This window comes from Penicillium angulare (genome assembly GCF_028827245.1).
Source record: "Penicillium angulare strain IBT 27051 chromosome Unknown utg000008l_segment0_segment0, whole genome shotgun sequence".
NCBI classification, from domain to species: domain Eukaryota; kingdom Fungi; phylum Ascomycota; class Eurotiomycetes; order Eurotiales; family Aspergillaceae; genus Penicillium; species Penicillium angulare.
This window is the reverse complement of record NW_026623167.1, coordinates 2,028,335-2,040,928: the sequence shown is the minus strand read 5'-3', so window position 1 is coordinate 2,040,928 and position 12,594 is coordinate 2,028,335. Positions and strand designations below refer to the sequence as shown.

The window sequence follows — 12,594 nt, the reverse complement described above, 5'->3', positions numbered from 1 at the left end:
ATTCTTTGCCAATATCACGATGCTCCGAGTAGAATTCACTCGCAAAAGACGGGGCGGAGAGGTAGACGGTGCTACTAAAAGGCAAAGGATCGAGTCTGAGGAACAAGAAGCCTCCGAAGGGCAACTCGAAGAATCACTCGAGGAGCAACTTGAAGATACCACCGAAGAAGACACCACGTACGGCGAAACTAAAAGAAAACAAATCGATATCTCTACTCTAGATCTCGATAAGTCCTATGAAGATGAGATAGAATGGCCGCCTAAGAAAGTCGAGCAACCAAGAAAACGATGGACATGGGAGGGTAATGAGCCATGTTTAGATTTGGACAAGGTACCTAAGGGATGGAGCAATGCTGATCCCGATCTTGATAGGCTGCAAGTGAAGTCCCCATCCACATGAAAATACCAAATGCTAATATGTGAAATGAACAGTGATATCGAAGGGAACATCAAACGGTGCTATGAGCGAATTTCAGAAGGAATAATGCCTGGTATGTTTGAGCAGCGATTAGAGCAGTACAGGATAGTTGAGGCACAGCGAGAGTAAGTTAATTATCCATTATTATCACCATAATAATACCATTTACCGCCAAAGAAAATGAGTATGTTCTCCTAACAAAGAACCTAGAAAACTCAAAATCAATGAACCCGAAGGCCTAAGCTGGGACGTCTACACGCGAATCAACACACTCAAGGAAATAAAAGAAGATGTCCTAGGCAACGACGAGTATGTGCAGTTTGAGCAGGTTCCAAGTATCGACGCATTACTAGAGCTTATCGTAGTAAGAAACTTCAATGGCTTCCTGAACTGGTCACATATTGGTCCAAGGGGAAACAGCTTTCACAGCCACGGCGATTTGATTGGGATGAATTCGAAGCTCTTAATAAAGCTCATGAGGGACATAAGGGATTTTTGGTTGAAGCAGTACGTTAAAAAAATAGACCAAAGTCATTCAATTGGGATCTTGCATTTAAATCAAGATAGATACAGGGTCATCTAACATAGTCTCTACATAGTTGGGATCGAGTCCATCCTTCGAAACGTCAAAGTATCGAAAAGTCGTACACTCAGATCCAAACACATCACCACTGCTACACGTACGATCCCCCTTCCTTACTTGAATAAAACCTTGATACATAGTTACTTGGGTACTAAGTACTGACCTTGTCCCCCATCCCCCTATATAGTACCCGATGTCCCTAAGACTTGTAGGCTACCCCGGTGAGGCACAGATAGACGTCCTCCACGACACAGGTTCTTCAGTAATGCTCATCTGGCAAAGCGATCTTCGCCTAGCAATGGGAGCACTAGGTCCACCCGAGGGCTACCCAGCAGTCATATCCGTTGGCATGACACAAATAGGCAGCGAACAAGGCACGTTGGCCTACCCCGTCGTTGAGGTAGAGGTAAGGCTACCCTCAGACGATGACGATAATAGTCCAATGACCCGATGGACACGGGGGGTTTTCGGCGTTGGGTATGGGACAATTTAATCCGGCGATGCACCAGAGGCTTGATGGACCTGTATTTAGAGAGATATTGTTAATGGGTCGGTGCCTAACAGACAGGGTGAGAATATTTATCCTGATGGGGTATCGGATTTAAAGCTGGGTCGTCTACCAGTGAACAGGGTGAAGAGGAATCCGACTGTTTATTTTAATAAGCAGCCTGCAAACGATGGTGTGGTAGCAGATGTTACGCCTGCAGCTGCGCCAGCGGGTGCACCCGCAGCTATGGGTGGGGGTCGGAGTGGGGCTTGAATCGTGCTCGAGGGTTGATTATTCTGATGATGGGTATATCGTATTGTTTATACTGAGTAGATGAGATAGTATAGTTATTCTTCGTTGATATTGATCCTTTCTTTGTTAATGTCACTATAGTTTCAGTCCATATAGTAATTTCTAGATTTGCACTTAAGAAGTTAAGACTTCGCAACCATGAACCACCGCATTACAATTGAGTCCAGGAATCAACCATATACAATAATATACAACTGAAAACGTGTCACGAAACCGGAATTATCACTGGAATTACAGTCGCGGGAACGCGGGGGCGTGGAGACAAATGAACCAATCCACATCTTGTACGTGACGATCTTCCAAGCCGTGACGAGAATATGGACACAAATTCGGACTTAAAGTGGAGAATGCACCTCATCTATTTCCGAGGCGGTGGGAAATTCCACTTCACTTTCCACTTTCGTGCCCCTCTATCTCTGGGAGTGTGATACAAGCAAATAATGAGCGCAGAATGGTCGAATACCTCAATAGGGTCGGATCGGGCAAGCGGCCACACGAGAAGGGGAAATAGAAATATCCAGGATCACACACATCCACGAAGACCCCGCGGTAAGGAGGAGCCTCCAAGAAAACGTCCGAAACGGGGCAAATATGTTAGTAAAGCATGGTGCGTAGTACTACTATATTCAACTTGAAGGTTCTTTCTTGGTCAACTGCTAAATACTATAAATAGTGCTGATTGCCAGCGGAGAAAGACAAAGGTATCTCCGCTACGCCATTGCAGCATGGTATTTCTTTGATCACCTTTTAAAGAAAGACTTGGAACTCTCTGATGCTTGTCACTGACCATTCAAATATCAATAGTGTGAAGGAGGTTACCCATGCAGCGCGTGTATCGCCAAAGGACTCGACTGTGTGACTCGCAATGCTGAGATTCGCCATGACTCGGCTACTAGTCAATCACAAAATTCCAGAGGTGACAAAGAAGATGTGATATTGGCACTGGGAAATATCCAGCGGCAATTGAATCATATCCTTAAGCAAAATGGGAAATCGACTGTCGCCGGAAGCGAAACTAGCAATACCCCCACGAGCGTCCATAATCCCGTCCAATTTCCAGCTCCATCTTATCACACAGCACAAAGCCAATATACTCCGAAATCAGACACCGAAGTATTCAGCGGTGAACCGTCACTTGTTCATGTTCTTCACGAAATGGAAGGCACACTAGAAAAACTGGGCATAAGAAACAAATTCATGGCATCTCCTCCTCCGAGTTTACCTTTGACTCCGGTTTATTATCAGAGCCAGGTGGAAGGAGAGACAAGCCATATCAAAGCAGTTTTACAATCTCATGGAATTATTCCCGACCGAGAAGAATGGGACGAGCTACTGCACAGTTTCGTGGATGATGTCCACATTCTATATCCCTTTTTGCATCTTCCAATCCTCAAGAACACATACGAAGGCTTATGGGATCGAGTCATCGTTCCATCGTGCAGCAGCTACAAAGATAACAACCACCGTGTCAAGATTGCCCAAGTCCTTTTTTGTCTGGCAACGGGGCGATGCAATGAATCTACCCGCAAAGATACAGAGGGACATCACTCAGCAGGGTGGAGCCTTTTTCAAGCCGGTATGGATGTATTAGGGGATCCGTTAGAGATATTAGACGACTTCTCTGTATCTCTTCCAGCTCTTCAGGCAATCATCTTAGCTGTACGTCTACCTTGCCACTGTGTTGATGTTGAAAGCTGAACTTCAAGTTTGTCCAGGTCATATATCTCTTCCGCATAGACGCAAACAACAAGACAGAGAAATTCTTGGCCCTGGTAGTCTCACACTCACACCTTCTGGGTCTCCACCGGAAAAGAGTCACCGATGACATGCCCATCTTTGAAGCAGAGATGTTCAAACGTTTATGGTGGTGTACATATATCATGGATCGACGATTGGCAATTGATACAGGTCGTCCATTTCTCATCCAGGATGTCAACACAGATGTACCTGTACCCTTGGGGCTTGGAGAGGATTGGTTGTCTTGTCATGCAAGCACGATGCTTACATCAAAAGAACTTAGGAAGGAGATCGAAGTTGAAATCAACCGAGATGTCCCAACTCCCCTGTCCCACATTGCCGCCATGGCCGACTTTTCTCGTGTAGTAGGCAAGGTATGGGAAGCCTATTACGGGGCGCTGGATCGGAATGCCATCTCAACTCCACTTACAGCCGAATATCTTGAGGTTCTTATTTCCAGCACAGTACAACGAGAGCCGTCGAGAGCTTGGTCTGGATCTAGAGAACCATTTCATAGGCAATTTGCCGGTATGGAATGGTGGCTTATCAAACAGAAAATGCTTATGCGTATTGTATGTTAGCAATCCACTTTGACATGATTATTTGACTGATTTTCTATCTTATTACCAGCGATGGACATTTTTGAGGTTACTTATTCGAAAATCCTCACTTGACTCTTCGTCGCTGTTCTCCGATGAAGCAAATGCCAACGGAGTAACCTGCCTGCAGCTGTGTCGCGCCATAGTTCTCGAGTTCAACTATATCCCCGACAAATATCCGAAACACACATTTCCATTTATCAACTACGTTGCAACGGCTGCGATGATTGCCCTCGGACTGATCATTAAGCAGCCAACCTTTTCATCGCTTGATCTCACATTCGTTGTGCAGGCAGCTCGTATGCTTGAGCGATTTTGCACCCAGACCTGGGTTTCTGGACGGATCATTCGGGCCGCCACGAGAATAAACCAAGTAACAGCGTTGGTATTCGATAAGAATGGGAATCCTAGGGAGAGAGCTTCGGGAATCATAAATGAGCCCCGCTGTGACCTTTCTTCGGATCCAATTCATGACAATGGTCGAGCGTCTCGGCGCAAAGGAAGCTTCTCAGATGACTCCCGTATCGGCCCTCCAAATGGAAACGCTAGAGGTCACTTTTTCAATGGCGATAACTATCGTCATTCTTCAAATTCCAACACAATGGCTCAATCACCAAACGTCAATTTTCAATGTGCAAGTTCTGATGACACCTTAGAGGTGCCATCATTTCTTCCTTCAGCAAACAGTGTCTTCATATCATCTGGACTAGAAGATCTAGTGATGACAGACTTCGATTTCGAAGAGGTCTTGCAGCATGGAAGTCAACTCAACGGCAGTTGGCCATGTTTACCGGAATTTCTGGAACCCACTGCGCCACTCCAAGAAGACTCCTCGGATTTCTCTATCATATAAGCCTCTTAGCCTTCACGCTTTCATCTCCTTTTTCCTTAATAGTCTTGATGATCTTATCAAGGGTTGTCGGACGTGTGTGATTTCAAAGACATCCAGACCAACGCAATACCACAGGTAGAACCCTCCACTGGCTTCAAACAAGTATGCATGGTCTGTGCAATGACACATCATCGGACGGCCTCTTCCAAGATTCGGCTGTTTACAGATATCTTGGCCGCACCTATCCTCTGCCTCCCAGGCATCTTCGTATTCGAGATCCTCGGGCTTCAAGCCCCACCCGGGCTGCGGGTCATCCTGATCTGCAATAGCGTTGATTTTGAAAATATCCTGACAGCGAAAAGTTTACTATGGAGTTTGAGGTATTTGAGATGAGTTATGATGAATGAAGAGGTAGGTCGGAAATACGTCAATACCAACAGCTGTGGATGGTAGAAAGCGGTTAGCTTGAAGGAGATTGTAGGCCTGAGGCAGAGACCAACTGTGCCGAATAGGCCCCGAATCATGTCCGAGGCAGATACGTAACACTACTGACTCTATAATATAAGGGACTCAGTGATTATGCTGCTGTGCTATTGTGCTATTCTTTGTATATGCAGACACGACTAAATAATGTCAAATTGGGCGATACGAGTGCAGAGATGAACGTACGCAATGAGTCATTCCATGATGTACCAGTGCTAGAAGAGCCTCATCTAGAGAATTCACCATGGTAAACATTTTTCTAATGGTTTTGCAAAGATTGTTTCAAACCTTTCTTCAAATCTCTTTCTGGACCTTTTTTTAACCTATCTTTGAAATGTTTGGTACTTTGTACGGCCTTATCTTTGTAGAATATTTCAGAATTAAAAAATCCCGAAGCCGCAAAACAGTAATCTAGCATAAAGAAATGACCAAGAGAGAACAGTTTGAAGTACATGATTTACCACCTGAGTCATACTTTCGAACATTCCGCCGGTTCTCAATAGTATTGTTTTCCAACATGCGGAGGGCCGGTCCGAATGGAAATCTTCCATAGAGAGGTTGCCAGCAAAGCCGCAGAACGGGGCCAGCGAGGATCGCATGTTTTGTGACACGTAGGCGGGACATGTCCTTTTTGCTTTTACCCGATCTTAGAGTTCCTCATATCTATATGTACCTGTCGCGAAAGAATATATACTCTTCTTTACACAGTGGGGAACTGACAGATAGGCCAAGTGTATATAGGTTTCTGTATTGCCTCATAGATCCCGCTCGCTGCTGCCGATACATGCAAGCAAGGCACATGCTAGCAGACATCTTCAAGACTTTGAATCGCTTTGATCGGATATAAGGTCAATTCTAGCCTGGATCACATAACTGGAAAGTTATAGTGTGGGAGGTACCTTGATAATACCTCAGGTACTATTATCTTAAATGTCCAGATGTCACCCTTACCTCGTTCGCTTACCTGCGTCAAGCTCCTTGGTACAACTGAAAGTCAAAGATATTTCCTTGCAACAGCCCTGTTCGCCTTGTATTCTAATTTTCATGTGTCTACATCACATGGACGCACTGTGCAAACTCCGCAACGTCTCTCGGCCTATCGATTCGGGAGACTGTGTGGCGCTGTATGTCGACGTGGCCATCGTATGCAATCAAAATCACAGCGAACCATGTCAGCCTCGCCGCTCGCTGACATAAAAATTACAAATAATTTTCAGGATGAAAGGGGGGAATTCGGCACCTATTTTTGTGTTTTTCGAGAAACTTTTCATACAGGATTCGTCTCATTCTCTTGTGAACTCCTTTTTAGCCCCCGCATCTTTTGCCATCCCTTTGAGGCTTGAAAACATGTCTTACTTGACGGCCAACGATCGTATTAGGGCCGTGGAGGCGATAATAAATTATGGATTCCACAACCCGCAGTTTATTGCGAATGCTCTGAAAGCGGCGGGGTCTTCCGGAGCTGCGCAAGGAAATAAGCGACTTGCGCTTATTGGTGATGCTGTCTTGAGACTAGTCTTATATGAACTGGGATATGAAGAGGATCGTTCAATAGGTGATAACCCAGAGATGCCCCCTTTCTTCCTTCTTTGTCTTGTCTAATTATTAACGAGATAAAAGGGGACATGACCTCAGCCCAGAATACTCGGGCGACCAACGAGAACTTGGCCAGAATAGGCTTTTCTTTGGGGCTTAGCGCTTTTATTCAATTGAGCCCTTCGGCTCAGGGTGTCGTCCCAGAGCGTTTAATGGCGACTACCATTGAAGCCATTATCGGAGCCGTCTATCTCGACAGCGGCAGGGATATCATGGTTGTACGGGCTTTGATACGTTTTATGCGGATATAGTGATTATCTTCGGATAGGTTAGGAAAATTCTGCGCCTTATTCCCTGCATTGAACCACCTTTTAACTTCCGGTTCATCCTCAAGGTCACATCTTCCGACGGGGCTTTGTATACCCTTGGCGATAGTTTCTGGCACATGCCCTGATAAAGAGGCCTTCTAGGCCTCTTTATGACGGCATCTGGCAGTTACTATGGTTTCAACAGTGTTCAAATACTCTTACGGAAATAATCTTACGGGTGCTGGCTACTGACATTCGTCTCGTGCGAGGATATGATCAAATCTTTAGGGATAGGAAGCCCCTTGGTACCCGGCTTCCTCTTTCCAAAGATCTGGTCATATCCCCGCGCAAGACGAATGTCAATTACTGGTACATGCAGTGAGGTCTGGCTTTCATGTTGATATTTTATTCTTGTTTTTTCCGGGACGCAATCAGTTTTTTGCTGATGGATTTGCTGGCTTGAGATGTTCTATGAGATCATACTTGATGGCCTCAACGTTACGGTAGCCCAACGATTCAACATCGTGGCATTTTGAAGTTCTTGATATTTTCAATTGCCAAATTTAATCTAGTCATTCGTTTTAAATGCATGTTCAGACTCCAATCCTGCAGTTAGAAGAACTCAATTTCGTACATTGATTGCCAATCGCCCCTGGTCAAAAAGCGATTAACGAACTATTTACTTATTCGAGGAAGCCCTGGTCGCTGTCTGACGCAGAGAGAGGCTTGATGGAATCACACCCGCATTCTCAAATGATCGATAAGTCTCAATCCACGTCTCGAAAGTATCATCGTATCGGTTCCATCCCATTTTGCGCGCCTTGGAAATTGAACTCAAAGTAGGCCATGATTTGCCCAAACTCCAATCAAAGAAGGCCCATGTGCCCCAATCAAACGCATCTGGATTTCCTCCGTACTTCTTACAGACAGCCTCCCACACTGGTCGCTTATCTTTGGCCCAGTCTGACATGGTGAACTGATTCTCAAGTTTGTCTGTTTCACCCATAGCCGCGAACTCGGTAGTTTCGGGCACCTAAAAAATCGAAATTAGCGAGATCCCGCAACAGGGGCTCAAAGCATTATTTATAACTGTTTACCTCAAGGTCAAAGTAATCACCAATTCTTTCGAAGAAGTAGCGCCATACAAAGGTGTCTCCATTTGTATGGTTGAAGGCCTGGTTGGCGGCTTTGGGGGTAGTCAGGGCCCAGACGGACATATCCGCAATGCTGGGCGCATAAGAACTATCATCCACACAGTTGTAGAAGTACTTGTTCCCTGGGAATCTTGGGAACTCCCCGGTCTCTCGACAAATGAGGAGGTACAGGGCTAGCGTGATGGCTTGAGACATGCCATTGTCTGCGAGTTTAAACATCGGTTAGCCATCAATTACCAGTTTGGTACTCCATGAACCTACCTCCGGGTGTAAATCCAATAATAGCGTTTGGGCGAATGATATTGTAAGTCCAGTTTCTCTCTTTTTGCAACTCAAACAAAAAGTCCTCTTGTGGGTAGTAGAAGTTCTGGCCCTTGTCATCGTAGCGTGGATGGCGCTCATCGCATGGCTGCTTCACGGGGCCGAGATGAACACCGTAATTCTATAGAATCGAATGTTAGACATTCACTCACAGTCAGCCAGGGTAACATTTTCTTACCTTTCCACCGGTCTGAACGCAGACTCCCTGGAGCGTATTCCTTGCCACTTGATCAATGGCTGTTAGAAAGTTTTCGAAAAGAGGAACATTGGCGTCACGAAGTTGCTCAAAGTCGTCCGAGTGTACATAGGATGTAAAGAAGGCGTGCGTGACATCGGTACAGTGGGGAGCCAGCTGGGAAGTGATTGTTTCCAAGTCACTCAAGAAGTCGATGGCGACAAAGTGAACGCGTGGGTCTTGCCAGTGGTACTTCAAAGGCTTGCGAGACGAAATCACAATCTTGGACCTGGAGGAGTTAGCTACTTGCTGATAGGAATTGGGCTATTAAATTTAGGTACCATTCAGTCTTGGGGGTGCGAATTAAGTGCTCGACCAGGGCATTTCCACTGATCCCATTGGCTCCTGTCACGAATGCAACCTTTGGATCGGAAGACATCGCTTTCGTTGTGTGTATCGAAATTCGAGAGAGGGAAAAAAGAAGACCTAGCTAATGCGCTCTTCCGATTTCAATTGTGTTGGTATGGGAAGACGCGAGAAAGGATAGACAAAGCATTTAAATAGTTTCATACTTGAGCTCCACTTTTTCGGAATCTCATACCCACAAGATACCCTCTCGGACCCTGACACTGGACCTGATGTCAAATTTAGAGTCAAAAGTTGGACAAATTGATCAACCGGAACACGATCAAGCGAAATCCCGAAATCCCGTTGAGCATTCCGGGCTGCTGATCATGGCCCCACTTAGCGAACAGAGGCTTCGTAGTGGCGCAACTTTGAGGCAGGCTAATGCGATTTGTTAGCAAAACCAAGTTTCGGGCTCTTGGATTAGACTGTCATGGTGGAATTCTGAATTGAATTAATCCTACCGGATTGATGGGACAGCCAAGTAGATCAAGAAACGAAGATGGAAGGACAAATAGATGATGCGGTTCAGTGAAGGTACGATTACGAACAACACATCCATGTGTCCGTGGAACTTTAACCGTTGCGAGATCCATGGTAGTTTATATGCTTGTTTATGGCACAATGCGGCTCATGAGTATGATGGTAGATGTGATAAAAGTGTAATCGGGACATTGATCAAACTAAACTAATATTGTCGAAAAATAATGATGGCTTCGGTTATGGAAGGCTGGTATTAGCCAAGCAGTTCCCAAGCCTAAAGAATACTGAATGTTCTCGTCTCTCATTTAGCATGGGCTTGAAATACAGGGCTCTCTACTGTTTTGTTTTTCTGTCTTCTGTTTCTGACCTTCCGTTTCTGATCTTCTGCTACTGACTTTTATGACCTTATTTCATTCTTTTTCTTAGTGATTTTGAACTTTTTTAATAATGATACTGTGGGTGCTCTTCAAGAGATCATTGCTCCAATTATGATTGCATGTAAATCCGTGGTATACAAAACATCTCGAAATTGGCGCGACCACTTCCACTCTTTGACTGACTCTCGAACCCTTGTGACTTAGTAGCGCTAACACATTTTGGGAGTTTTCCCGGGATACCCCTGTTAGTGAGGATCGTATTGTTTATTACAAAGAATACTCAAGATGTAGTCGACTGTATTCACTTGTAACTCTAGTACACTCGATACCTCCGTGCCCCACCTCGAAAACTCTCTCCTTTGGTACACAAACTCTTGATGAAAATCACTAGTGGGTGGCGCTACGATGGCACCCAATCTTGCCGTGTGAAAGTATGAGCTTATTCACGATGTGATCCGCAGTGGAGATTTATCTGTCTCGTAGATGGCGAAGGCCGCTGGCTGCCACAAGAAGACCATCCTAAGAATGACCTCCAATATAAGAATCTTTGGCAGCGTCAAAGCGCCGCTTAATAAAGGTGGTCAACCACGAAGCATCACTCCGATCATGTTGAAAGCTTTGTGTGATTACCTGCTTGAAAAGCCTGACCTTTATCTTGACGAGATAGCGATTTTTCTGTGGGACGAATTCGATATCCAAGCAACAAAATCGAGTATCAGCCGCGCTCTTGCTTTCAAATGCTGGTCTAAAAAGATCGCCCGAGTCAAGGCTCGAGAACGCAACTTAGATCTACGTGATGAGTATTATCATTTCATTTCGGATTTCCAGTCATACCACCTTGTCTATGTGGATGAGTCCGGGTGTGATAAAAGAATAGGCTTTAGACAAACGGGTTGGTCTCCACTTGGCATAGCGCCAGTTCAAGTCTCTAAACTCTACCGGGATCAACGATACCAAATACTACCTGCATATGCTCAAGATGGCATTGTTCTCTCTCGAATAGAAACGATGTGTTCAGAAGCCTACGTAAAGCTAGTATATCTGACTCCGTACTCCCCCGACTTGAATCCTATTAAAGATTTCTTTGCTGAACTAAAAGCGTTTATTCGGCGCAATTGGCAGTCCTGCGAAAATGACCCGGATCAAGGTTTTGACAGTTTTCTTGAATGGTGCATTGATATTGTTGGAGTAAGAGAGAAAAATGCGGAAGGACATTTCCGTCATACAGGTCTGACAGTAGAAGTGATTTAAACTAGTTAGACAGGTCCCCAGGAACCTATAGAGCCATGATGAGATAGTCTTTGAAGTTCCTACTTCGCAAACTGCTTTCTAGGCTTTGTAGGTGCATCTTTCAATACAGATCAGTGACACCACATAACGTGATCTACACGAGAGTGCTATACGTATGCTACTTCGTGTGTCCTTTATAAATCTATTTAGTAATGAATTCTTTCTTCTGTAACTCTTCTAATATGTGTCAGCATTCAGGATTATTTAAATATCGTAAGCTACATAACTTATGGAAGGGGAAGATAAGAAGAGCAGATAGATTGCTGAACAGACCTTGGCATCTCCTTCACATTTGGCGCTCCAAAGTCAATCAGCTATGAGTACAAAATAGAAATCCTCAGTATGGTACAGCAATCGGCGAATACAATTGTTGTTGAACAATATACTACAGAAGTTGAGACAGAGGGAGCGTATGAAATAAATTTAACCTGTTATAAAATACCAAGCTCCTAAAACAATAGCCGAAACCCCGATTATGATCCCAGACATGATTTTTACCAAGCTGAAAGCAGTCTTTTGAACTAGAGCTATCTTCCTCAGTGCCAGAGCAAACATAGAATCATTTAATAGCTCTTTCTCGGATTGATCGTCGTTTTTCTCGAGATGATTTGGATCAAGATTGCATAAGAAAAGTTTGAATCGCTCTGATACTAGCCCGGTGAATTGGGAGTTTTTGTCAGGCACATTGGAAACCTCAAAAACTTCGTGCTCTTGATTTTGATGCAATTGACTATGGCAGGGGTACTTCAGTACACAGGAGGAACAGAGATCCATACAGGCGCATAGTCTGCATACGAAGCGAGTCCCGGTGATAGTCTGGTTACACATATTGCAGGAGATCTGCCAGATATCCTTTTCGGAGGAAGCATCTCGAGGCAGATGAAGCTGGAACAGATACCGTGCGTTGTCGAATTGGCCAAGGAACAAATAATAGCGGCCTAATTGTTGCAAAATTGGCCATAGAGTCTTAAATTTGGAATTTGGAAGCGACTCGGTGAGTTCGAAGAGTGATCGATGAACAGTTAGCTCTTGAGTATTAGGCGGCGTCAACACCAGTCGAGGGTAGTGCTTATGTATTTCCTGCAGTAGGGTTT

The 12,594-nt window shown here is 44.8% G+C and overlaps 4 protein-coding genes across 4 annotated transcripts; 3 read left to right on the top strand and 1 right to left on the bottom strand.

Annotated features, from left to right (window-relative positions):
• Nucleotides 1–19: 19 nt before the first annotated feature.
• Nucleotides 20–1,494, top strand: N7478_011426 (uncharacterized protein; the record flags this gene model as incomplete). Its single annotated transcript, XM_056927640.1, has 5 exons — nt 20–302; nt 477–543; nt 629–782; nt 830–925; nt 1,189–1,494. 5 exons carry the CDS (start codon nt 20–22, stop codon nt 1,492–1,494), a joined length of 906 nt encoding a protein of 301 aa, XP_056774688.1.
• Nucleotides 1,495–2,240: 746 nt separating this feature from the next.
• On the top strand, nt 2,241–4,989 carry N7478_011425 (fungal specific transcription factor domain-containing protein; the record flags this gene model as incomplete). The annotated part of the gene is made up of 4 exons (XM_056927639.1): nt 2,241–2,393; nt 2,605–3,459; nt 3,516–4,109; nt 4,168–4,989. The coding sequence occupies 4 exons, from the start codon at nt 2,241–2,243 to the stop codon at nt 4,987–4,989; spliced, it is 2,424 nt and encodes an 807-aa protein (XP_056774687.1).
• A 1,809-nt stretch (nt 4,990–6,798) lies between these two features.
• N7478_011424 (uncharacterized protein) lies at nt 6,799–7,298 on the top strand (the record flags this gene model as incomplete). The annotated part of the gene is made up of 2 exons (XM_056927638.1): nt 6,799–7,006; nt 7,072–7,298. 2 exons carry the CDS (start codon nt 6,799–6,801, stop codon nt 7,296–7,298), a joined length of 435 nt encoding a protein of 144 aa, XP_056774686.1.
• Nucleotides 7,299–7,974: 676 nt separating this feature from the next.
• On the bottom strand, nt 7,975–9,384 carry N7478_011423 (SDR family oxidoreductase; the record flags this gene model as incomplete). Its single annotated transcript, XM_056927637.1, has 5 exons — nt 7,975–8,328; nt 8,393–8,652; nt 8,711–8,891; nt 8,949–9,234; nt 9,287–9,384. The coding sequence occupies 5 exons, from the start codon at nt 9,382–9,384 to the stop codon at nt 7,975–7,977; spliced, it is 1,179 nt and encodes a 392-aa protein (XP_056774685.1).
• Nucleotides 9,385–12,594: the final 3,210 nt, after the last annotated feature.